This window comes from Acanthopagrus latus, chromosome 21, assembly GCF_904848185.1.
Source record: "Acanthopagrus latus isolate v.2019 chromosome 21, fAcaLat1.1, whole genome shotgun sequence".
In the NCBI taxonomy this organism is placed as follows: Eukaryota; Metazoa; Chordata; class Actinopteri; order Spariformes; family Sparidae; genus Acanthopagrus; species Acanthopagrus latus.
Genome location: NC_051059.1, coordinates 10,023,129 through 10,049,373, shown reverse-complemented (window position 1 = coordinate 10,049,373; position 26,245 = coordinate 10,023,129). Strand labels below are relative to the sequence as shown.

Sequence of the window (26,245 nt, the reverse complement as noted above, 5' to 3'; positions counted from 1 at the left end):
TTCTGAATAATGTGAAAACTACACAGTGCACCTTTAAACAATGAATCGATTATTATTTACTTTTCTCTTGATCCTCCAATCAAATCTTTTTTTTTTTCAGCCCTGATCGTCTGTAATAAAGTTGCCTCACTATATGAACGCCTCGCTCACATTATCAGTCTGCTGCTATATCATCATACTAACGACTCACAAACGCTTTATCACCACGAAGCTGTGAGTCATCATGTTGTCCACACCGTCATGGTCTGTCAGGAGCCGGTCTGTCTCAGGGTTCAGCCTGTTGATGTTCGAACGTGGAGGAGGCCGCAGCCAATCACAGAGCACGCCGGAGCCGTCAGTCAGCAGGTGAACTGCGGCCCGAGACGCTCCGCCGCTCCCCGGGGCCCACGGGAGCTCAGGCTGCTGTAGGTTTCATTTACGGGCTGTCCGGTCGGGAATCATGTCCGCCATGGAAGATGACGCTGTTTACGACCGTCGGTGAGCTTTAAAGCGGACGCTGTGCGGAGAGAGAGGAGCTCACGTGGACGACCGGCTGCAAAGTAGAGGAGCGTTGTTTGTGGAGTGTCTGGGTAAGTGTGATCCTACTGCATCATTTCATCGTTTAATCAGTATATCCTGTTGTATCCGTTAGATCATTTGATTTGATGTTTGGAAATAACTTAAGACATTTAAAAAAATGACTTTCATTTTTTATATCTTTTTTAATGACTTGGCAGTTCGTTTTGAGCAGTTCGCATTACAGTGATCAGATGTCAGGCCCGCTCCAGTGGTGGACACACAAGCGTCCTGTGTATTAGTGTGTGTGGTTGGCTGTGAACCAGCAGGTTTTTTTTTTATAGACAGGCCAAGTTCAGGTGCAGAAAAGGAATGGAGAAAGTTGTAGTATAAAAGAAAACATTAGGTTATTTTTGTTTTGCCTTTTGTCCCCTCTCAAAAGTCACATCAGCTCTGCAAATTTATCAGGAAAACCCCCCCAAACACCTCTTCCACACCTGGCTGGGCTCATTCTGTAGCTCCCCTTTTACTCAGTGCACACACTGTAGGTGGAGAACAGGTCAGGAACACGTCTGTGGTTCTCCCCCCCTGCAGTAAACACCCCGCATGGCTGCCCCAGCTCGCCTCTTATCTGCTGTCCCTCTGAATTATTGAAGCCTGTTCCTCTGGAGTGATGAAGTGTGGGTCAGCGACACCTGAGAGCGGGGTTCAGGGCTGGACCGAGGTGAATGAAGGGCAGAGAGGAGCAGCAGAGAAGGATCAGAACAAGCCTAGAAAAACAGTGCTCAAAGGGCCGAGAGGCGGGCATCCGGAGTCTCCACACTTTCAATTTGAAGAGTCAGTTTTACTCATCGAAGTATCAGTCTGGCACACAGGTTTCAATTTGTCAGCTTCCAAAGCTATTTTTTTTAGTGGATCATAAATGTTGGGACTAAAGAAAAACAAGGCCATGACATATGCTGAATATACAAGAAGGCCCACATGATAAAGAATTTGCATAAGCTTTGTTAAGTGTTATGATAACATTACAACATGTAACATGGACTTATTTAGTCATATTTTTCTTCCCTATTCTAGGTGAAATTCTGGTAACAACCTCTCCACCATGTATGAGCCTCGGTACTACGATAGCCCCCCTGTGTACAGCCCCCCTGTATACAGCCCGCCATACAGCACCAACTCCCAAGCCTTCTACCCCCCACGGAGCGTTCACTCCCCTCAGAGCCAGTATGTCCCCTACACCCCTAACGCCCCTGCAGACTCCTACTACATGGAGGAGAAGCCTCAGCACTTCTACCGCTGGTTCTCTCCTCCCGGCTTCGTCAAAACCTTCCAAGGAGCCACAGTTCTCATGTGTTTCGTCATCTTCGCCTGCGTGGCTTCCACCTTGGTGTGGGACATGAATGGGTTTGGGTACGGGGGCTACGGTGTCGGGGTTGGAGGGGGCGCCACGGGGGCGGAGTTTGGATATTATGGAGGCAGCTACGGCTACGGTAGCTCCTACATGACGCCGCAGTCTGCCAAGGCGGCCATGATTTCAATGGCAGCCATTAACTTCCTGCTTTCACTGGGGTTCCTGGTGGCGAGTTTCTCGCGGTCACGGATCATGCGAGGATGCAGCTTCTACCTCACTGTGTTCATCTGTGATATCATCCTAGCCGTCCTGCAGGTCAGTGTCACCACGCAAGGCGTGTCAGGATGGTCTTTATGATGCAATTTGTAAAAATGAGCCATCATTATCAATAGAGTGCCCATTCATTCCTATAAAATCCGCTTAGTGGCACATGAAGCCAAAACCACTCAACTTCTGGCTGGGGCTCATCCGCATAGCATCCACTTTTTGTGGCCCATGAAGTGTGGGCACTAGAGATTTTTCTGCCAACCAAGCCAGCTAACTCCTGGTTTAGTGCCGGCTAGACTGAATGAGGATAAAATAATTTAATTTAATTTAATGTTATTGGACTGAATGGCTCCAGTTATGAAAGCAAAACGAGTCATTTCTTGTGTGATGCCTAAAAAAAATGCATCCACCGTTACTTTCACAATGTCTCTTTGGGCTGCAGTGCATCACGTGAATTTGTAATTACACAGTTTGGCCACTATGAAATCTGTCTTCAAGGCCTGCCACTCCACCTACAGTGAGCAGCAGGAAGTGGTTATGCTGCCCCCTATAGTTTTGGAGCTACCTTCAAGTTCTGGCCATGTCTGCCAAATTACACCTTTAAACATCAGTAGTGACAGCCATGCTGCATTCTGTGGTATTAAGTCCCATTTCAGCCCCATCTATGTTGTACTCTCCCTTAGTTCAGTCGTATAATTGTACTTTGTGTGCATATTTAAAGTGATATGTTTAGATTTAAATGAGGACTTGAATCCAGCAGTTTAAATAACATGAAAGTGACTAAAAGCTGTACAGAGCTGCAGAGTTTATCGTGGACTCTCAGTGAGATCAGTGGTACCAGAACTTGTTGCAGGGAGACGTTTCATTAAATGTTAATATCAAAACAAGCTGCTTTCCTGCAGCTTTTAACTGTAATTACAGATTTTTGTGCTATTAGGGCAGCGGGAACACACTTTAAACAAAACACTTAAAGAAGAAGAAGATTGGCTGTTTCTATATAGTTATTATAGTTATTCTTAGCGCCTGTGTCTACTCTACTATATTTGGTAATTCTGAGGTTATCTGTTTCTTATAAAACTTATAAGACTGGCAGTGTAAAACCTGTTTACCATCATTGTCTTTTGTCCACAGGGGACAAATGATCAATTAAGAGTTCAGACATGATACTAAACTGGCTAAACATGACAGAAAAATGTTCAAAACTGACTGTAGAAGTCGGAGTATGAACTAGTATCTGCTAAAGTATGACAGTTAAGAGAACATTATTTTGGTTTTTCGTCCTACAAAGACAATAATGAAGGCACTCAAATCAATTTCTGTGATTCAGCGTGTCTCTTTTTGACTTCAAGGGCATCATAGACATCATCTTTGTGATCGGGGTGAACCCGATGTCTCAGAGCTCACAGAGCATGCTCTACAACCCCATGCTGATGATGTGCCAGAACATCCAGGGCAGCCCCAGCCTCAGCGGCAGCGTGGGGGCTGGTTTTCCCGGGGGGTTCCCTTTGTACAATCAATACCTGCACCACTACTGCTACATGGACCCCGAGGAGGTGATTATTCCATTTCATTTTTTTTGTATTATTCTCCTCTATTTTATCCTATTCTGATCTATAATTCACTTTCCCTCTTCAGGCGGTTGCGTTAGTGTTGGGGCTGATGGTGGTGTTGGCCCTCTCCCTGTCTGCCTTCTACGCCTACAAGACCCGCAGCAAGATTTGGCGCCACGGCAAAGCCAACATCTACTGGGATGAGCCGCTGGTCAGGCCCTCAGAAGGGCAGGATGTACAGGACTGGGTGAGATTTATTAATTTTCGATTACATATTATATACAGTAAGTCTACAAAGACCTGTGGTTTATGTTTATTTCTACTCTTACGGCCGGATAAAGACACGAGAGCCACGAGAGTGTTTACAATCTCATGTTTGCTCCTTTCATCTTCCCGCATGTATAAAGTTCAGGGCCGATACCTATACGGCAAACACATCGTTAAGTTTCTCATTTCTCATCCACAGTGTCCCTTAGGTTTCACTGACAATACCGGCTGCTGCTGACTCAGATAACGCGGCTGTTTATCTTCGGCGCTCCCAGGTTTCACCCTGACTGATCATTAACCAGACCAGTCATCACAGTTTAGTTAATGATAACAACAGGGAACCGTATAAAAATGGGTGACTAGCAACATTATAGGATTTCCCGTGAAGGGAAACAGGTCAGGAGACCTCTTTAGGGTAATTCACCTCGTGTCAAGAGCGAGGTTTCAAGTTTCAGTGTGTTGATCAGTTATCATTACGCACTTTGCTTTTACCGCACACAGTCATCATCGTATACTCAGCCAGAAGAGGTTGTGAAAGACTTAAATGACCAGAGCAGCTAACATTTTATTTTCAGACATTTACTTCTAAATCTTTTTTTTCTTAAGCACAGAACTATGAAGGTTTGAAGCAAATTGCGTCATATATTTCAACAAATAAATGTATTAATAAACCTGCCTCAGCAGTGGGGATTGCACCGCGGTTACTGGTTCTTTTACTGACACTATTCTTGTTATAATAAACTAAAATCACTGGAGTTTCCATCCAGAGGTTTTGCTCTGAACTCTCAGCTTGACAGATTCTTAAACCGTACAAACAAACGATTTTCAAGGGTAGCACATTTATGCATCTGTATTCAAGTTTTTTCCTGTCTTGCAGCAATTTGGCAGTTGGCTTCCTGCTCCTTGAGTAAAATAAAACAAATCCCTTTCGTGCATGACAAAAATAAACAGTAATTGATTCAAAAATACAATACTGTTACAATAGATATAACACACACAACTGAGAAACACCTCTTAAAATCACTAATTATTTATTTACAAGTCACGTCAAAGTTTAGCAACACAACACAATTATTTGTGTATGATTACAGACAGTTATGGAATTTATTAGATACTATTATCCAAAGTGACATACAGAATACATAAACGACAGTGTTACCACGATTATAACTGACACACACACACACACGGTGTTTTACCAAGCATATTACCTGTCATATATTTTCTTATTTCAATCAATTAATTCAATATTGCCAATCATCAATGGCCTGAAACACACTGTGACTAAAACACTGCATCCCTGGCCTCTTTGTCAGTTGTGGCGCTTTGACAACATTACTCCCGTTGTCCGTCGTCACAGCAACTAGTCCCGTTGGGTTGAGCTCAGATGAATAACTGTCCTGTCCCTCACCACTGACCAACCTGAGGTCCGTTTGTTACCACTCCTCACAGCTCGTGGTCTTATTGTGGAGTTCCGTCTTTTGGTGGCCTGAAGAGGTGAAAGTATACAGTGTAGAAAATTCTGAAAACTACGTACATGATATTGTTGGGAGCCACAGTCTCAGACCATCAGCTCACCAGCCTTTAGCAGGTGCCGCAGAGCCCCATGAAAGCTGTGCAGTTTGTACTTCACAGCAGGAGCCTCATGTGGCCTTTAGCAGTGATTAATGTACTACAGTAGCTGTGTACTATGAATGCACCATGTCCACCATGACTCATTATTGAAAAGGAAGAAACATATTCAATCAGTTTATCCAGCGAGGCCTTGGCCTACATTCTGTCTATCGCTGCAGAGTGTGTGTAGGGAGCCTCTTCATCGAGATGCAGGCCCTATTCTGGGACACGCTTGTGTTGCAGTGAAGATGCTTGCCTTGCAGGGAGGCATATATAATGTATGTGGCATGTATAATGTATAAAAAGGGTTGAGTTGCCTCAGAGTTGCTGTGTGAATCCCTACAGAGTGTGATGGCGCTAAATGATTCAGTATGCTAAGGGACTGCTACAGACCGCCGCAAATTAGACTCCTGGCAAAGAAGTCATTTCCTTGTGTTTTGTGTTACATTTCAATTTAACAGAACTGGAAAAGAGTGGTAAGCGAATGAAGAAAATGTACGACAATGCAATTAAAGCAAACACTGACTAATGTTTGAAAATTGTATGTTGACTGCATCAAAAAGGAACGTCAAATGGATGTTCATCAACAAGGGCAACTGGCCCAAAGTGGAAGAGGAGAGCAGAGCCGACGCAGTAAACATGATGTGATGAGGCGTCAAGCGTGCAGCTCCTCCTGACAGAGTAAATATCCAAAGATGGAGTATGAAAAAACACACAGAGATATCTCGTAGGGATGTTGGTTTTTATTTTATGTTGCAGAACCATGAAGGATAAGGACAATTAAAGGAGCACTATGTAGTTTTGGAGAAGACAAACACAGAAATGTTTATGTCTTCCATAGCTGAATAAACAAGCTGTTCTCAGAGGATCCCCAGAAGCTAAACACAGAAGAAGTTGCGGGGTCTGCCACATACAGTCAAAATAAAACAGTACAAAATTGTGTTGTCCTTTTAGGTCAGTTTGTCTAATTGATTAAATCAATTAAAGGTGCCCTACGTAAGATTTTGGCCAACCTGTCATTTCTATGATGGAGCAATATGTAAGAAAAAAAACATTAAAGACTTATTGACAGAATTTTAAGAAATAAGATTTTGAGCATTATGTCACAGGCATCTGTGTTTCATGATGAAGGGATTAAACAGGAATTAAAAAACACTTGAATTTCACAATGCAGCAGCTGTTGCAGCACCTTTTTACTGCAGTGGATGGGATTCCCAGCAGAGGATCATCCTCCAGCTCCACGTTAATGAGATCTATTTCGCAGGCTGCTTTTTCCAGACGTTCACATCAGCTCACTGGATCCTACGCTGCGATCCAGAAATAGGCCAAAGACAAGAAGTTATTAATTATGCATCGCAGACTATGAATTGAGACTTAACGCAGCTTAAGTGTTTGGTAGCATTTGACAGTGCTTTCTTTACATAGTACTGTATTTACATTTCTGTTCCCCCCGTTTCTGCGGCCGTAACACTGCTGTGACTTGCTGTAGGTGTTTTATAAGAATGTTGTGCTGTTTTTCCGCCTGAAAAAGAAAAGTAACACCGTGCTCTGCTGCATGTTTGCTTGATGGTCCAGGAAGATGGAAACAGCAGAAATTGTTTGTTCCACTGATTTCACTCCTGTCTCAGCCTTTTCCAGATATTGCTGCAGACAGGCACACACTCGTCCAGCGGTAACATGCATTTCATGTCAGACACAGTTCAGAAAATTGGTTTTGTGTGTTTCCCTCCAATTAAGTGGCTCTGATAGTTGTTGAAAGAAAGGATTTGGGGTGCGACAAGGACTTCTGCCCTCTGGGGTTGACGGATGTTACAAGCTTCTTTTCATTTTACTGCAGTGTGTCACACTACGGACAAGTGAGTGTGTGTGTGTGTGTGTGTGTGTGTGTGTGTGTGTGTGTGTGTGTGTGTGTGTGTGTGTGTGTGTGTGTGTGTGTGTGTGTGTGTGTGTGTGTCTGGCTGCAAAGAAACATGTCTGGCAGGTACATAGCTTCTCTCATCCAAGTGTTTTTGAACACTTTCTGCTGTGTGTACTGAACTCTCCAGGTTTGTACTTCACCGATTATGTGACAGATTTAGCTCAGAAAAGTGTATTTCTTATCAGCATAAAAAATGCATTTGACATTTGATTCCAATCGAGGACTTTCTCATGTATGTCTCGATGCATAATACAAGATTTTGGACAAGGACAAACAGATGAAAAATGTTCTGACGTTGTTGTTTTTGTTTTTTTTTACAATGAAGAGATGATCTAATTCCAGCCTCCCGATATTATCTTAGGTGAACCATGTTGGAGAGGCACGCAGCACCCAGCAGGCACCAACTGTTGTTGTATCGGAGAGAGCAGCTCCTGACCTGAGGGCAGAGAACAGCGTGGTCTCCTACAGCAATGGGACTGTCAGCATCCACAGTGATGGGAATTATAAAAACAACAGGTGGGTGATGGTCACGGCTGATGAGTTACGAAAGAATACGGCAGTATAGCATGAAAAAACACACCTCTCTTTCTATGAGGACACCGATTACAGATGTACTCTGTAATTTTGGGGAAGAAATTGTAATCAGAAGAGAAAGATACTCATTGACTGATTTTTTTTTTGTTGTTGACTAAATAAACATCCTGTTTTTGTGACTGATGATCACACTTCTTTGTGGAAAAATGAGTATTAATAATAATAATAACAATAATAATAATACACTTTTTGCATTTCACTAAATGTTTTACATGTTCGAATCAGGAGTTAAACCTTTCAGATCTGCAATGACGCAAATTACACAACAATAATATTAATAAAACACATGAAACATGTTGCAAATAAAAATCTTTCAACAGTAAGACCAGCTCACCTTTAGTGTTAGGACCCTAAGTATGAGGATTTGAGGTCACGCTCATAGGTGAGCAAAACAATCAGCAATATAACTGAAAGCTATACCATGAAGTGCTTTGAAGCTAATCAGGTAAAGGTAAAACTTAAACAGGGCTCATATGATCTTCTTCTATTGTTAAAAAACATCAAGAACGCAGCAGCTGTGTTTTGTAGTAGCTGAAGGTGTGACGTTTTGGAGATGTTCCTCAACTGTCAAAAACATGATTGAACAACTTATGTAACTTGTTCTTCAGATGAAAGGTAATTATCAAATACTGCAGCCAGGTTTCTGGCTCACCTTTGTAGAGGAGCTAATATGTTTCTGTAAAATTGTGATGGACTTACCAACAATAGTTTTCAGAATCATTTTCATGTAGCGGGACAACAGTTTCGGGAGATCCTGCACTTTCTGACACATGATGACTAAAAGAAATTGTTGTCTTTGCCGGTTTTTGAGTTGGCATTTCATCCACACAGCAATGGAAGTGAAGTATGTGTAAATGCACTGTATATGTCTTAGTGGCAGCATGTACACACAGAACTACACTGGGCCGAGGATGGAGCCTTGGAGAGCACCACAGGTCAGAGGGGCCACAGAAGAAGAGGCATCATGGAGCACTACAGAAAAAATGTTGTTTGATGAATAAGATTTAAAAGCAGTCTAAAGTTTTGTGGCGTCTCTGAAGCCAAGTCCACAAATAAATAGTATGATGAGAACTGATCTTTAACTCCCCATCACCATTAACTGAAAATAGATCATTTCTTTCAAAAAGTCACTATAAAAACAAAAAATTATGAATCTCACATAAATGTTATAGTGATTATAGCTAAAATATTGTTGATTTTTTTTTTTTGTTATTACTTTAGGTACTGTGTATTTGTTATCATTTTGTTTTGTCCTACTACTAGGGCTACTACTCCTGTTGTCTATTGTTTCAAATGTATAGTTATTTCAATTACCTCTGATCTGTATGCATGGCTTGTTGGCCAGCTCTTGTATTGATTTGTGTGGTGATACATTGTTTTGTATAGCCTAAAGCTAATGTGTAATGAAGCATGTGAAAAGTGTGCCACACCAAATACTTGAAATAAATGACGACAAATACGTGACACAGCAAACAATTTTTCCAGCTTAAACTCAGATTAATCCCTCACAAATGAATGCAGCTGTAGAAGTGGAAGTGCAAATCTCATACTTGTGTCTTTCCACAGTGTCTCTGCCGACAAGAACAGCCGTCGGGGGGCTGAGCCTCTGTACCAGAACAGCAGGGTCGCTTTTGGCTCCAGCAGCTCCTCGGAGGAGACCGACAGCTTCACGAAACCTCCTCCTCATTGTGTGGAGAGGGAACAGAGGACGGAGCGACAGCCCAGGCCCGCTGCTCAGGAGATGATGGAATCCCAGTATGAAACTGGGTACACCACCGGAGACACTGGCAACGAGCTAGACCGAGACCACACAGATTACCTCTACAGGTCAGCCACCACTCTGCTGCCTGCTATGAATGCAAACATGCAGTTATGAGATAGTATTAAGGCAAGGTTTTTTTTGTGTGGAACATTTCCTGCACAATACTGTTGTTTTCAATGAAGCAAAAAAGGGCAATGAAAGTATTTAAACACAGATTAAAAAGGTAGAAGCATTTTACTTAAAACATTAAAAGATGAAGAAAAATGTGTTGGCATAAAATCAATCTGAAGGTGTATGATGGTAAAAAAGCTGTGAAAAAGTACACTGTTAAATTGGGATTAATATGATACTTACGTTTACTTACAGAGTTTCGCTGTAGAGCTGTATTTTTTACTTCACATTCTTTTCCTCCTTAAAAATAAGACACTATTATTTTTCTTTCTATGGTAACGATATATGTTCTGGCTATTTAACGTATGACATCTATTTATTGTGTTCTAGGAAAGTCTTATGCTAGCAGGGCACACGTTTGGCCCCCGAGCTCCTAGTCAGGAGCGCTAGCTGCACGGCTAACTGAATTAACAAGCTAATGGCAGAGACAGTTAGCGGTTACTCTGGTGATATGCTGCACCATATTTACTCTGAGTGTGAATTTGACAGGAGGACAATTCTTACATTTTGCACCTGTAAAGTAGAAAAATGCTAAAATTAGAAGATGTTGAATATCACCATGTTGGTGACTAGGAGAAGCTTGAAGCAAGTTAAATCTGCACCAGTGACAGTTTTTTGGAAAAAAAAACAAAAAACCCTTGGTTGTACCCAAATTAAAGTATTTAAATGCAACGTGAGAAAAGCCTTACTTCCTTCAGGCTTAACTTTTTCTAATTAATCACAGCATTAATGAAAAGAATGTGCTATGACCTGAAACAGACAGTATTTCAGAAGAAAATGCTGTATACTACAAAAATTGGCCTGCATTTTCCTCAAGGCAAGTTGGCCAACTGTTGAAAAAATATTATAATTTCATACTGGCAAGAAGCCTGATTTTATTTTCTTCTGTTTTTGTCACAGCCTCAATTTTGATTTAATAATCAATTCATGTCTTCATCTTAATATCCCACTCCAGGCTGTACCCAGAGATAATCTCTGACGAGCAGCGCCGCCAGTACAAGAAGGAGTTTGACTCCGATCTGGCCCGTTATAAGAGCCTTTGTGCCGAGATGGATGAAATCAGTGACCAGATGCACAAGCTGAGCCGAGAGCTGGACACGTTGGACGAGGGCTCCATGAAGTACCAGGTAGGGACAAAAAAAGAGTGCAGAGTGGAAAAATTTGGGGCCAACTGCCAGGAGAATATACAGTCATAGCTGGGCCTTTTAATTATAGCTAACAGCTTAGTTCAATCTCAGTAGGAGTCTATTGGACTGCGACATAGACGCAAAGTAGAAGAGATGAGCCACTTTTGTGCCACAAATTCAAAACTGACTTGTGTTGCTTCTGCTATTTATTCAGTATAATTAAGTAAGAGAATGTGTGTTTTCATTTCCAGGGTGTCGCGGATGAATATAACAGGCTGAAAGACTTGAAGAGGGTAAGTGGAAACAGATCAGTGGTACTGAAATGTGAAGTTAAAGGAGTATTTTTTAATTTTGGAGCGTTACGTTCATTCAGTTTTCTGCTGAGCGGCAGACAAGAAGATTGGTAGCCTGTCACTCTCATGTCGGAATGGTCAAATATGAAGCTGAAACTTTAACGAGTGAATACTGCTAATAATATTATTATTGCCTAGCCAACCTAGCCTTAACACTCCTAAAGCCTTGAAAGTGCCACTGGTCCGTCAGTTATTATTGCAAATACTTTTTTACTTATGCTTGTTCTGCCAAGCCCAAGAAGTATTAGCCATAATCGTTTCCTTAGTAACCTCCACAGAAAAGCTAACAATCAGTTAGCTGAGCTTAGCATAAAAACTGTAAGCAAGGGTAAAACTGCTAGCTCGGCTCTGTGTAATGGTCAGATTTCTTGTCCAGGAGCAATGACTTCCTTGAGTCTCAGCTGTTACCTAGCAACCTTATGATAATTAAACTGCAAAATTTTGGCAAAGCAAAGCTAACTGTTTCTATCTGTTTTGAGTCTTTATGCTTGGCAAGGCTAACCATCTTCTGGCTATTGCCTTAGATATGAGTGGCATTGACTTTCTTCTCTAAATGTCTGCTTAAAAATAGGTGACTAAGCAAATTTCACAAATGTTGAACTACTACTAGTAATGCTAATACTGCCAAGAAACATCCGATGTCAGTTGTTTTCATTTCTCTGTCTTCCAGACACCAGACTACCAGACGAAAAAGAAACAGTGCAAAGAGCTTCGGCAAAAGCTTTTCCACATCAAACGTCTGGTGAAAATCTTTGACCAAGGTCTTTGTTAGTGTGTCTTTAATATCTGTCCGAATGGTCTGGGATGCACCCTGACAGGGTGTTACCTGGCTAAAGTAACAAGGATTTATCCTCCATTTACTCCTCAGTTTGACTGCTTTGCTCTTGTTGCTATAAAAGCCCACACCACCATCTTTGACCCAAAAGTTTACAACTTCTGGATTACTTATGCAGCTGTCAGAGTAGATTCGTGTTAGGATAGAGCTACTGATAGACTTCCGATGCGTGGTTGTACTGTAACCTGTTTGACAACACGACACTGTTGGCATTTCAATTGAAACTTGTGGTAAATTTTACTTTCCACTTAAGCGGCAGTTTTAATTTATTGAAGTGTTTAAAGGTGTGATATGTAAGAATTGGCCACCTGTCGAATTCATACTGAAAACTGATGTTAGTGTATCATCAGAGTAACCGCTAACTGCTGCTAACTGTAGCTGCTGTTAGCTAGTTAGCTCAGTTAGCTGTGCAACTAGTATTCAAGACTGGGTGCTCAGAGCTCCTGTGCTTGTGGTGGTGGGAGTTTATACCACAAGCACAGGAGCTTTGGACGTGGACAGAATGTGGCTAGTTAGTTAGCATGCTAACTTCCGTGGATGACAAAACTGTTTCTTCACATTCTGTAAAGAAAGAAGTTCTGAATGTTTTCAGCTAAAACTGTCACTATTGCCCCTGTAACTGTTGTAGTATGGTAAGTAATGTATGCAGTTGTAAGGTATGTTTTTATACAAAGATGATGAATGGAAAAGGAGATTATTTGAATAAAATACATGTTAAAACACCACATGAATTCATCTTTGTTATTACCCATTTATGTTGCAGTGTTTATTTGGCATTCTTCATACAGATGTAATTACAACACTTTTTTTCAAGTAGTTTGAAAAAACAGAAACATAACAAAAGACACATTGTCATCCTTTGATTCTTTTAATAACGTTGCCATACACATGAAACTTTAAAAACTCAGTAACACAAAGATAAGAAAACATTAATAGTATATTTATCTTTTTTTTTCCATCAATGACATGATCGTGTGAGTTGTTGCCTAAGAGAAAAATATCCGAACAACTTTCAGATGGCCCGGTGGTAGATCAAGAAGCAGAGTTACACCCTCTACATGTTTTCAAGACTAAATGCTGTCATTTCTTTTTGACTTTTGTAAACTCGCCTCTTGAAATACACTTGTGAGGTAAATCCTGGTGGACCAGCAAATCAGGGCCCATCTTCTTTAAACTTGTCAAAGATACTGTTTGTTTTGGCATTGAATATCCCCCAGGTGCAGTTTTTCCACCAGATTTTCACCCATTACAGTATCATCTCACACTCTTAGAGATGAGAGCACGAGCATCTGTGTCATATCAGCTGCAATGGCATGAAGGTAAGCTTTCTTTTTTGACATCTGAACAGATGAAAGAGGTATTTTCATGTAAATACATATAGAAAAAAACATTTAGGAGCTAACAGTGAAAGCAATATTTCAATGTTTAAATGAACCTTGAATTACATAATGTAAAAGAATGAAACTTAGCAGAGATCCAAAACAACATTTGAACATGCAAAAAGACGAAATTGGCCTCAATATATATATACACAACTCAATACATCAAGGGATCATCACTCCCAAAAAACAGCACTGATCGACGTAAACTGTAATTTAACTGGCGGTATTGGATTTTAACTCTCATCACCAACTTGTTTATTGAGATAATTCTTATTGTCTTGGATTGCTTGTTCTGCTAGAACCACAGTTGAGGTCAGCCAGCCATTCCTCAACAATAAAGAAAAGCTCAATCCAAACAAAGTTTCAAATGCTTAGTAGCTGAATTCACCATATTCAGTCAGTCAAAACTCATATTGAAAAACACAAGTGAACAAAATCACTTTGGAGGGGGGATCTGTTCCCAAAAAGATACAAGACGAATGTTTGCAATGCTCAGAAGACTCATTTCATATTTCATGTCGCTGTCCCAAATTCATATTGAATAACAAGGCAGTTGTCAAAAAGAAGGCGGTTTCTGGTGAACAACATTTACAGAGGTTTGTGTTTAGGAAATATCAGACTAAAGCATTCTGATGTCTAGTGAGGTATTAGTCCGTTCTCTTCTCTTTCTTCTTCAACTGCAGCAACAGTGAGCCCTGTGGATGAATGTAAATGCATCGTTCACCTGGTGGCCACAAGAGTCCGTTCATCTCTCCCTCTGCTTCGTCTGCTAATTATTCTATTTAAAAACCATCTCTTAAGGATGATATGATAGACTTTGGTGATTTTTCCTTGGTTTTATTTTGCTTTCTGTTCCATTTGATCAGTTCCTTTGCTTCCTCCTCAGTGTTGAGCAAAGTTCGAAGCGGTGAATTCAGAATGTTATCTCTGACAGCAAGGCCTGTATTGTGTCTTATATTCAGTCCACTGCACTTCCACAGCTTCCTCATGCTTCAGATTGTTTATTATCATCATGATACTGTTTTATAATGTCATCACGTGTGTGGATATAAAGATCGCTGTATCACAAATGGTGAGCCATGAAAAATGAGCCCAGTGTGGGAAAAACTGCTCTGCTGACTTTCATTGGCGGGACAGATTTGTCCTCTAGATGTATTTGTAGCAGGGTGCTGCTGCCCTCTACATGAAACTGTGGCGTCTTTAGCCACTATGGCATGTGGGTGGTGACATGACTGGCTGTGGTGGCCATATCGGAGCCCAGCATGAGGAGCTGGTCTCTGGCCTGAGACCTGGCACCAGAACCGAGTGGGCTGGCAACAAGACAGATCCATCCTGGCACCGGCTCCTCTCTTCTCTGTTGACCCGCGTGGAGACAGAGGGCTCATTTCATGAGGGGGAATAGAGTGGTTACAGTACAGTACATATGACGGCCAGCTGGCACTGCAGTTTCATAACCACACAGATGGAAAGTGATGAGTCAAGAGGTTTCCTGTGGGTCCTTGTCGTCACTAATACCAGACGGAGACCTCGTCCGTCAGGGGGGCTACTGTCCTGGGACATACGGCCAGCTGATTGAGCTTCCGGAGAGCTGCATGTCACGGATCAGCGTCTCAATGGGTGTCTTTCCTACCAGGCGCATGAAGAAGAGCTGCGAGATGAGGTTGGCGGGAACGGCGCGCAGGGCGGGCAGGCGCAGGAGCAGGCGTCCAAAGCGCTGAGGCTGACTTGGGTACTGCATCCTCTCATACTCCGTCAGGGCCACCTGAGCCTTCTCCTGCAGAGACTCCACATGGACTGGGTCTGTTAGACCACAGGCGTCTGAGAGGGAGGGAGGAGGAGGTAGTTACTTAATAGTGTGGGCAGGTTACATAAAGAGTCGTGATGAGCTAAGTGGAAGGTTGAAATCCTAGCAGATAATGTGATAAAATGCCCCAGAGGGGAACACACACAAATATAGTGCCTCGTCACGGCTGCACTTTAAGAAAATATGTATCTTTTAAAACCTGAAAACCCTGAACTCAGCTTCATTAAAACAGCAGAATATGGTCTCGCACTGAAGTCACATTTGGATGCTTTTGGGAGAGGTACTGCTACTCAGCAATTTGTATAAGGAAGCCACTTAAAAAGTCTTAAACTGCACAGTGCTGCATAATGATTAGTGACAGCACTGAATTATGCATCACAAAGTGTATTAGTGCATTTTCATTAATAAGCCAGGAGATGGTGCCATAGTAGGTAAATTCACAGATGATGGTGTTTACCTATCTACAGTTCTCTTCTTCTCTTTAAGAAAGAAGTGTCTGTCTTAAATTTGAACAACAAAAAAGTACAATAGAACACCACTTAATTCGTACTTGTGAACTCAAATCCATCTACCCCGACTTCATGAGTGAGCAGTTATCTGACGTCACACAACAATAGTAGCACCCATGGGAGGGGGTAGGATGTATTTGTGCAATACAGTGCTTCTATTAGGCGAGTGAGTGGAATACTTAGACACGTTTCGAAGTAGAAAAGGCATAAAATAAAATGTATGATGGCCTCTGTCACCTTGAGTTTTGTTTTCCATCCTCTACTACAACAACAATGCAACGAGGCTGCACTGCTGAGTGTGCAACTGTGTCTTTACTCGCCCAATAGACATCATTTTGTGGAGGTCGAGAATGTTGGAAATTTCACCCTCCGACACTGACTGACCAGAGAACCTGGGCCACTGCTGCACTTGGTTAGACCTTTACTTGTTAATCTGTCTCTCACAAGTCCAGCTCTTCACTGAACAGTGAACCTCTAAAAGTCTCCGCCTGGACTGTTTCTGCACTGCAGGACAGTGTGTCACAATAACAGCAGATAAAGCAACAGTCACCTGGTGAGAAGAGTGCGATGGCCTTCAGACAGCTGTACTCCGCTGAGTCCACCTGCAGCCTCGTCAGTTTGTCGACCTGGTCCTGGAACACCCTCACCTGGTCCATGAAGGACACCACACGCTCGGCGGACATGGGTGAGGAGTGGAAGCCAGCTGCGGCCAGCAGGGGGGCCATGTGGAGCGGCAGGGCCGACTGGGCCGCGTTTAGGATGAACAGCTCACTCCAGCTCAGCCTCAGCAGGGCCACCTGTGAATGTTTTTGTGTGTTAATCAGGTTTGCCTACGCTGTTATCATCCATTTTTTAATGTTCACTGCCTTCATTGAGTATTATTGTTTGGATCAAGACACTTTCTTCAACCTCTCTCCTATACTTCTGTCTCAAACACACCAAACTTTATTCTTTAAATGTAATCTGACCTGGTCTGACACAGGCAGCTCAGGGAAATAAGGGATGCTTCTGGCCCACTCCACAGTGCTGAAAAGTAGCCTGGCAGCCAGCTCGCAGATATTATCGATCCCCATGGCATTATCCGGACCGGCCTGTTGGTTGTACTGGTGTCCAAAGCGACTGCTGGGGTACGGTTCGGCTCGCAGCAGCTGGGAAATGAGCTCGGACACTGGCTGACCTCCACCACTTCCTCCGTTGTTGTTGTTATTGTAGAACTCGCCTCCAAGGCCGCTGGCGCCACCTATGGGCGTGATGGAGGGGCTGAGGCTCGGCTGTGGTGGGATGCGACCGCGTTGAACTGCTGTAGTTTGGTTGGGGGACAAAGGGGAGGAGGGGAGATGAGGGAGACGGATAGGATGAGAGCAAAGGGGCATGGGGGGGTAGATAAAGCGAGGATATAATAGCAAAAGGAAAGGGGAGGTGAAGGAAGGGATTTGGAGAAGAAAACGAAAAGGAAGAAAAGTTAAAACTGAGTTCAGCCAGCAGTGTATGTCAGATTATCGGCAGACCGGCTTGACCTGATTAGGAAGCTATTCTTCAAGATTAAAGGAGGCATAATCGAGCCCAGACTGACTCAAAAGGAGCGTGAAAGGGAGGAGTAAATTCTTGTGCCTGTCGGGTGAGATGAAGGTTATCTATGGAAATTTTAAAAAAAAAAGACTGAGAGGAGAATTTACTCTCCTTTAAAATTCTAACGTTCTGCAATTACAGAGTTGTAGAGATTTAAAACATGCTATTGCAGAAACCTTAGAATATCCCAGATTTCAGAAGATAAGAACCCAGTTCTGTCCCCAGAACACTGCCTGAAACTAGAAACGTGGCAGGGTCCGCTAACAAAAGTATAAAAGTAAAAAATATAAAAGTATTAAATTGTGTTGTTCTTTAAACACAGTTTGTTTATTCAATTTATTTGATCATGGAAACAAAGAGAGTTTGATTATTTAGTTTGTTTAGGCATTCCTCTTCCGACAAAAATGTCTTTCCCGGAACTACAAAGTGTATCTTTCGACATCCAAAACCAAGACTACTGACTAGAGACACATTCATTTGCAGACATTAATTTATGTGGAAACAATCTGTCCTGTTTGAATGTCCTTGAGCAAGACAGTGAATGCACTCCAACTCGAGGAATGCTGCTCTTCAGCTGAGACTGACCTCTGACCTCTTTGTGGAGGTGGTCATGTCGAGGGAATTTCCCTTCAGGGAGCTGTAATGTGTCTCGTTAACATGATTTACGATTTGTGAGTTGGGGGGGGGCAGCTCAGAGACACATCAGGTTGTCTTTGAAAATCACAGACCTTCAGACATTACAGGTTAAATGTATTTTTTATGGCTGCATCCTCAAAAAGGTGTACAAATTCAGTTGTATCTCTATGTGCTGGATTCGTGTATTATTTGTCTCTGTGTATCTATTGACATTACACTGAGTGATGCTTCACTTGGGCTCCACCACTTAAGGTGAATTCCCCGTATTGAATTCTGCCTGATCGAGTCAACAAGGCGGAGGGGTTTCTGTGGTATCAACCAGGGGCTTAAGGCTCTGGGACGCAGGTGTCTTAGCACTGTATCCCTCTCAGTCACTCTTACACAGGCACTAGATTAAGCCACTTAGTACATGGCATTGAGCTGACACGCATGGCTAGCTTAGCCATGATAGGTCCTCGACAGCCATGTGTGGCATTTTCTCAGCACTATGGGGCTCATGGAGCAGAAGGGGCGAAGATAATGGCAGAGGCAAATTTGACTATGATTGATTTCCCTCTATTCTAAGAGCCACCGAACAAAGTAATGAAAAGGCTTTTCACTGAGGAAATATCAATTATTTGCATTTTCTAGAGCCATTCAATAGCAGTGTATGAAATGTTGCACATGTACAATGAGTGTGTCCCACAGTGAGGCACATCCTTTAGAGGGGATTAAAATGGATGGTGGATTTATGGATTAGGATAGATACCTTCTTTGCGCATGCCAACACGGAAGCATTTCTTCAGTCGACAATACTGGCACTGGTTCCTGTGGTGCTGGTCAATCTGACACTCTCTGTTAGACCTGAGAACGTAAACAAATAATGACGAGACCGATGATTTCCTGCAGGCGTCAGACTGCGTGATCTGCTGTCACCCCAACAAGTTGTCATGTGTGTCAATCAGATTTTCATGCGGATTTATCAAAACCATTCAAGTCACAAATGTGTAATCGATTCCACTTTGCAGGAAAGCGAAAATGCGAAAGACGAAGGCAGAGTAGTTGCGCAAAGTCATCATGTTTCATTAAAAAATGATTTGATGTATATAACGTATAAAGTATTAAGCAGTATGATACCAACACTTGCTTTTCACAGTGCATCTGAACATGAATATTACATTGTGAAACTAGATTTTCCATTAGGTTACAGGAAACATCATCATGACTATAAAGCAGAAGGAAGTTGTATCATTCAGCGATCTGTCACCCACATATCCCAGCACATCCCATAAACTTCAACTCAAATTAAGTAGAAACACAACACTGTCCATCAGATTAAACGTCCGCAACTTTTCTGATAATCATTTTCTTTGTCATAATGGTTTTAGTGTTGTATTTTTTGGAATTTAAATGTGGCGATTTATTTACAGTAAATATCTACGTACAAAATTGGATGCTACATTATTTGTCTATAATTTTTGACAGATCCCTTTGTTTAACTTAAAAAAAAAATGGGATGTGGGCTTTGTTTTACAATATCGACACCTTTATCTGTGCTTGTGTGCATGACAGGCTTCACAAACATCCCAGAAATGTGGAGTGGCAACTGTCATTTTAGATTCATCTGACACTATTCCCCAATTCATCAGTGAAATCGAACGGAGGGTAGTGAAGGTATTCAACAACACAAAGATATTCAGTCCTCTATCATGCAAGACAAACAAACAAACAAACAATAAATAAATAAATAAATAAATAAATAAATGTATCTCACATTTGAGAAACTGAACCAGCCAACGAATGGAAATTTTAGCTTAGAAAATTACTTTTGATTTTTGTTTATTAAGCTACTGCAGACTGGGAAACATGGTGTGTTTTGTGGGTCTGTGTATATTTTCCACACACCTAAAGCAAAGTACATTGATTTGTATAACAGCTACTGAAAAGTCGTTTTCACGAAATAAACCATTTCCAGCTGCCATATCTGTATTTACCTCGCCCAGGCTACGTAATCATTACTGGCCTGTACGCAACCACATGTCACTGTAACTTACTGTACGCGGTCTTGTACGTTTTTTCGGGTGGAAGAAAACCGTTACAGCTTCACCCGGATGTACGTAGTTTTGCAGCACGCGATTTCAGTAACCGTCGCCGCTCCGTCCTTGGTTCACCACGTCCCCAGGTGGAAGGTGAGTTAAAATAATTTGTGCAAAAAAACTTATCTACTTCTTTAGAATGACACTATCCAGTCATGCTAACGTTGGAATGTCCTAACATGTGCTCGACATCATGTGCCATGACATAACTCTAGAAAATTACTGGCGAGCTAGCTGACGTTAGCTTTGCATGTTAGCATGATTTGATGAAAATGAGAAGATGGGCGGAGTGGCTAAAGCTAGCTTTATCTCGCAAAAACAAAACAAAACAAAACAAAAACACGCATTTAGTACGAGTTTGTATGTTAAACAAATTGATTTATTTCATTATCTCCATATAACAAAGACCTTTTTCTTGTGATAAAGATTTAATTAATGATGTGTTCTGCAATATTAAATGAATTGATAAACGTTTAATTACATTTCACATTACATTGCTAAGTTAACATTAGCCTACATTTACGTTACACTAGCTGAAGCATCCAGATAGAGGGGAGTTTGTCAGCCTCTCATCTGATAACTGGTATCCCCTAAACAAACCCAGTCAAGTAAACAAACTAACTTACTGGTGGGCTACAGCTACAGCCGGCTACGGAAGCTGTTCTTGGCAGCTCTTGTAGGTTGAAATCAAGACGAACACATCATTAGTTAATTTGTTTTCACGAGAAAACAATGTTTGTTATATGGGGATAACTAAATGGATTGAAATTTGTTATCACAACAAAACAACCTTTGTTATATCGAGATAACCAGATAATAAGTCGTTATCACGAGATAACAGTGTATTAAAAAAAAGAAAAATCCATGGCCGTTCTCGGCTTCCACCCTGTCTCGATGAAAAAGGTGAGTAAACTGAGGTTATGTGTGTTTACCCCCGAATGTCAAATGTGGGTGCACCTGTTTGTTGATGGACATACTACTCAAAATTAGACACACTAGTCAAAGTTAGTTAATTTTTTGGGGGGTTTCACATTTTTGTTTTATGAATAGTTTTGGTCCCCAATAATAATGTGACACATTTCATTTAACTTTTCTTTTATATCGATGCACATGCATATATGCATGATTATCTTAATATCCCTAGCTAATTTCAAGTAGGGTAATTAAGCACATCTAAATCTCAATACACTTAAGCGCTGTTTATTTGTTCATACATTCTTATAGAACATTATTATCTTAAACTTGATATTGTATTAACAGTTGTGTGAGTCATTTGAAAACCTGCAGGGAAGACTAGTCTTGGTTGCAGGCCAGGACAGCACAAATTACATGTTCTAAGTGTATTAGTCTCTGTTTGAAATTACAATTGAGCATGAGGTCTCTGGTAGGTTTTATCTTGGTGTTAAGGCAAAAATTAGGTTACTTCGCAACTTCATAAGTTATGGTTTTGCTAGCTTGACCAAAAAAACATTGGATCGTCCCAATGTGAGCAGATCACAACGCTCACTTGGGTGAAATACTAAGCTAAATACTGAGCCCCCCTCACCTGCATGTGTAGCTGAGGTTCCGTCTGACGCTCCTCTTGAAGAAGCTCTTGCAGCCCTCGCACGTGAAGACACCATAGTGTTTCCCGCTGGACTTGTCCCCGCACACCACACAGTCCACCACGCAAGCCTTGTCATCATCGCCGGCTTCCATGTCGCTGCCCCCCGCCTGGGGTGAGCCGTCCTCCTCGTCCCCCCTCAGGTAGCTCTTGTCCCCCAGCCCGTTGGTGCCCCCGTTGGGATCTCCCCAGCCCCCGCTCACCATGGCCATCGCTTGGTTACCGAACCAGTGCAGAAGGAAATGTGACAGACAGCCAAGATTTCTGGTTGCTGTCAAGGTAACATGAACATCAAAAGTCCAAATTGTGTGTTTCCCCCTCACCTGGAGTGAATCAGTCTTTTCCACCTGCTTGTGCTCTCATTTGTTAATAATGTCTCTTGATTGTTTTAGAGCATATAATAGCAGAATTGGGAAGGGGTAACAAAAACAGTGCTCAGGCTAAACGAGCAGATGTCAGTGTGGAAAAAAAATAGGCTATAGCATTGAGGAGGAGGGTGTTTGGCAGAAAAAACAAGAGCAGCTCTGTCTCCTCCCACTCCACTATGACCTGGAAACAGTCGCAAGTGTGGCAACTTTTAGTTTTACATGCCTGTAGATTGTAATTCTCCCTTTTCTTTTCTTGTTCTCTTGTCCAACACGTAGCTGCTATGTCTTGTTTTTGTCCTTGTCTTCAGACCAGTACCTGAGACGGTGAAAGAGAAGCCGGTTCGAACGCTGCCCAGTCAAATGGTGTCACGCGTCAGCCTTGGAACCTTTCACAGGAAACAATGAGTCAAACATTACATTTCTACTGAAAGAGAGTGAACGGTTTGTAAGTAAATGACACGAGAGGTGAAAATCTCCCCCTAGCTTCAGCTCTACATGCTGTTGTTCTCCTTTTCTTCACACATACACTCCCAGCTCTGTCTCTGTAGCAACAGTAATGGCTGAAAAAGGACCTCGGTGTAGCTCGCCTTAGCACATGCCTGGAGAGGCTCTGACCACCCCTCTTAAAGTACCCCTTACATGAATTTGTCTCTAGCACCGACTCGTCCTCATACAAGGTCGCTGTCTAACTAAACATTCATCTCTGAATCCTTATAGAAATTTTGTCAAGCTTACCTCAGAGGGAATGTTAATGTGTCCGGCTTCCCTCACTGGCAGATAAATCCCTTTCTCGCTCTAGATCTTCCTTCCATCCAGCGAGTCTGCAGACACAGCTCCCCTTTTCTGCTGTAATCCTCTCAGTGGCAGCATTGTTACCCACAATGAAGACGTTCCAGATCAAGCAAAACAAGCTGATGTTCGCACAACAACAACACCATTTTCATGTGGTCGTGGGTTTCTTCTTCAAGGCACCGCCAGCTGCAGCAGCAGTGGTGTGGCGGCAGCAGTTGAGGCGACGTGGACTACCCTGCGCTAGCCTCCAAAATACACAAGTAGATCCCCAACACAAGGAAGTGAGCTCTCATCCCTGCTTGTTGTAGCACCAGTGTGACGATATCCTCTGTGCTGCTTCCTTCCCAGGAAAAAAAAAGCCAAAACAGTCAAGAAAAGCAGGAAAGTGTCCGTCTGCTCAGCCCTCCATAGTTCCTGCGGTTTCTCTCCAGGCACTCATGCGGTCTTCTCCCTCCAGCCTTTTGTCAGTGCCTGCCCACCAAGAACTAATGACTTGCGGCCTAGCCCTGTGTGCTGCTCGTCGGTGTGTGTGTGTGTTTGTGTGTGTGCAAAGCCGTCCCCTATGGCTCATGCAAACAGGAGGTGGGGGGTGGAAAGGGGGACGGGTGCTCCTCTTTCCCCCTCCTCTCTCGGGCTACAGAGTCCACAAATCAAATTATGATTCAAGAAAATGGCCACGGTCAGAGAAAAGCTGGTTTTCTTGCAGTGATTTGCCTTTTTTCCTTACCCCTCTCTCCTCTTGTGTGTCTGTTTTCCTCAAACCTATGTGTGTGTGTGTGTGAGGGAGAGATCAAGCAAAGCAATGGAGAGAGAGGGAAGGAGGGGGGAGGGAGGGAGCGGGAGTGTGTGCAGAGGGGGAGGGGGCAGTCTATGTGTGTGTGTGTATGTGTGTGTGTGTGCTCCCAGGGATTTGACACTGCTATTCAAGCCCTACGGTTACCATGGAGCCGGCCGCCTTATATGGCCATTGGAGTCAAAGAGCAAAGAGAGTGGGCTGTGTGGGGCAGCATGCACACACACACACACACACACAGGAAGGATGTGGAGGATCTCTCTCCTCAGAGATGCAGAGAGCATGACCCCGAGGCCTCAAAAAAACACCCCGACAATACCAGATTACCCTGAAGCCCTGCAACAAATACAAGCAAGCCGATCTCCTGCCAGCCCTTTGTCTTTAAGAAGAAAATCGAATGTTGCATCTGAAAGTTTCTCCGTCACAAAACACGGCGCAAAGCAGCAGCTAGGTTAACTTTATTTCTTAAAGGGAGGACATATCTTTGCCTATTCATATAATACACACTTTGATCCTGCATACGTGTGGCGCAGCCCCCTCGAGAGCTGCTTATTGTACTTGAGGTAAAGGTTAGCATTTTGTGGTCATTGCTCATTTGCTCAAGGCCTTCTTTCTATTCTCTCAGTGCTTTGTGGCAAGCACAGTGATATGTGTTCGAGGTTACCCCAAGAGGTCAAACTGACTTTCACACCCCTGTCGTGTTAAAAAGCCCAGGGTCAAATGCAGATAAAGGGGAGGAGGAGGGTCAGATAAGAGCTTTAAGAGATAAGTGATGATTCTGCTTGTAAATGTGCGGCTCTTCAGGGTGGGGGGGTTGCAGTCACAACAGATGCGGCAAGATGAAAGATTCACTATATGCAACTTGTTGTCTTATCTGTTGAGTGTTTACAGAGATTTTTAAAGGCAGTCTTTTACCCCTGCAGACACTTTTATGGCACCCCCAATTCTAAACCCAGCTTTACCCCCTGGAGGACAGAATGTGTATGTGACACAGAAGCATTGTCCTGGCCATTGTGTGGCTAATGGGTCATCAGAGGGTTGTGTGTGTATGTGTGTGTGTGAGTGTGTGTTAATTTGAATGAAAGTCCCTTTAATTGTGCCGCTGTGTCTGCTTATTGTCACATCTTGTGTTGAGAAAGATTAGGCTTGTCAAATAAAGGGTGCTTGTAAAGGATTTGTGTGTGTGTGTGTGTCGGGGGGGGGGGGGTTCACAGAGCCATTAATCAATACTTTTAGAAAGAGTACATTTGAGTAAATTTGTTCTATCTGTTGTTGTTTGTTTTTTATTAGTAGATCTGATTTAATTCTTACTTTGTGAGTCATTATTTCTATAGGCTGATATTTGAATTAGAGCTGCAACGATTAGAAAATAAAGAAAATCACTTTTATTTATCACTCATTCATTTATCACAAAAATTGTCAGATATTGTTGTTGGTTCCAGCTTCTTACTTGTAAGGATTTACTGCTTTTCTTTGTCATTTTATGATAGTAAATTGAGCGGTTTTCTATTTAGGACTGTTATTTGCAAGAAAGGAACAATTTTGGACATTTTGGATAAAAATGGATAGGATGAGATAGGATACATATCCATTTTTAGAATATCGCTGATGAAAATAACCGTTAACGTACTCACTAGTCTTGCCTTATCTTTTGTTAACTTGGTGGATTTCAACCCCTTGAGAATGGACTTCTTTATCGTCACACATGTAAATTTCGCCTTATTTCACAAAATTTTAGGAGGTTGCACATTCCTAAACCTTCTGTCTTAACCACCAACCTCAAAAGACTCAATTCAGCTTTCTAGTAGATATGAAATGGAACAATTTCAATGTATTCTTAGATTAGTAAAATAATATCTGCCACTGCAAAGTAAGTGCGAAGAAAATAATTAGTCAGTACTTTAGATTGCTTTAGATTAAAAAGAAAAAAAAAAAGATAAACTGTAAATTCAAAGAGATGCTTGACATGCCTATCATTTTCACTTCAATGTGAGACTGTAACCACTGGGACATACCAGTATTGTGGCCTTTGAACCGACAGTCAGGAAAGTTGTTGCTCCCAGTGAGGAATCTGTAAAATGCAAGACAGCAAAAGATGTCCGCCAGACTGCCAACCCAACAGATATACAGTATAATGCCCACAGAGACAGCTGACAGTGAGGCACAGACATTTAAAGCAAGAATTATTTAATTAGTATTTTTTGTAATTTTGCGCCCCAACAGTTCAAAATTGCAATTCACATATTACAGATAATTCTTGTGCCAAGTGTAAATGGCCAAGGCTTTTTTAAGTCCCTGTGACATCAATTGTGATTTTGAAGATGTTACTATAAGTTACAATATTTTCCTGATGTTGCTTTAACCTGCAGTACCTTGCATTTCAAAAACACTCCAGAGAGTAAACATG

At 42.2% G+C, this 26,245-nt stretch overlaps 3 protein-coding genes across 13 annotated transcripts in view; 2 read left to right on the top strand and 1 right to left on the bottom strand.

The window, feature by feature from the left end:
* Positions 1-144: 144 nt before the first annotated feature.
* On the top strand, positions 145-13,030 carry zgc:154006 (uncharacterized protein LOC563016 homolog). The gene is made up of 9 exons (XM_037084467.1): positions 145-569; positions 1,573-2,164; positions 3,466-3,669; positions 3,752-3,913; positions 7,827-7,981; positions 9,626-9,886; positions 10,948-11,119; positions 11,371-11,412; positions 12,143-13,030. Exons 2-9 carry the CDS (start codon positions 1,601-1,603, stop codon positions 12,242-12,244), a joined length of 1,662 nt encoding a protein of 553 aa, XP_036940362.1. The 5' UTR covers positions 145-569; positions 1,573-1,600; the 3' UTR covers positions 12,245-13,030.
* Positions 13,031-13,161: 131 nt separating this feature from the next.
* nr2f6a (nuclear receptor subfamily 2, group F, member 6a) lies at positions 13,162-22,125 on the bottom strand. 2 transcript variants are annotated; one of them, XM_037084464.1, is made up of 5 exons: positions 21,829-22,125; positions 18,956-19,050; positions 16,971-17,302; positions 16,553-16,799; positions 13,162-15,507 (listed from the first exon to the last, which is right to left on the bottom strand). In XM_037084464.1, exons 1-5 carry the CDS (start codon positions 22,095-22,097, stop codon positions 15,233-15,235), a joined length of 1,218 nt encoding a protein of 405 aa, XP_036940359.1. In that variant the 5' UTR covers positions 22,098-22,125; the 3' UTR covers positions 13,162-15,232. The 2 variants fall into 2 exon arrangements, with proteins under 2 accessions (XP_036940359.1, XP_036940360.1); XM_037084465.1 differs by having other exon boundaries at positions 16,971-17,299.
* The window catches only part of LOC119011385 (anoctamin-8-like), a 44,381-nt gene continuing 38,371 nt past the window's right edge, over positions 20,236-26,245 (top strand). For 7 of the 10 annotated variants that reach the window (XM_037084451.1, XM_037084459.1, XM_037084458.1 and 4 more), the window contains exons 1-2: positions 20,236-20,375; positions 22,562-22,698. The gene's annotated coding sequence lies outside the window, so the exon portion shown is untranslated. Of the gene's footprint in view, positions 20,376-22,026; positions 22,165-22,561; positions 22,699-26,245 lie in introns of those variants that run through there. The other 3 variants (XM_037084453.1, XM_037084454.1, XM_037084452.1) reach the window with 3 other exon arrangements.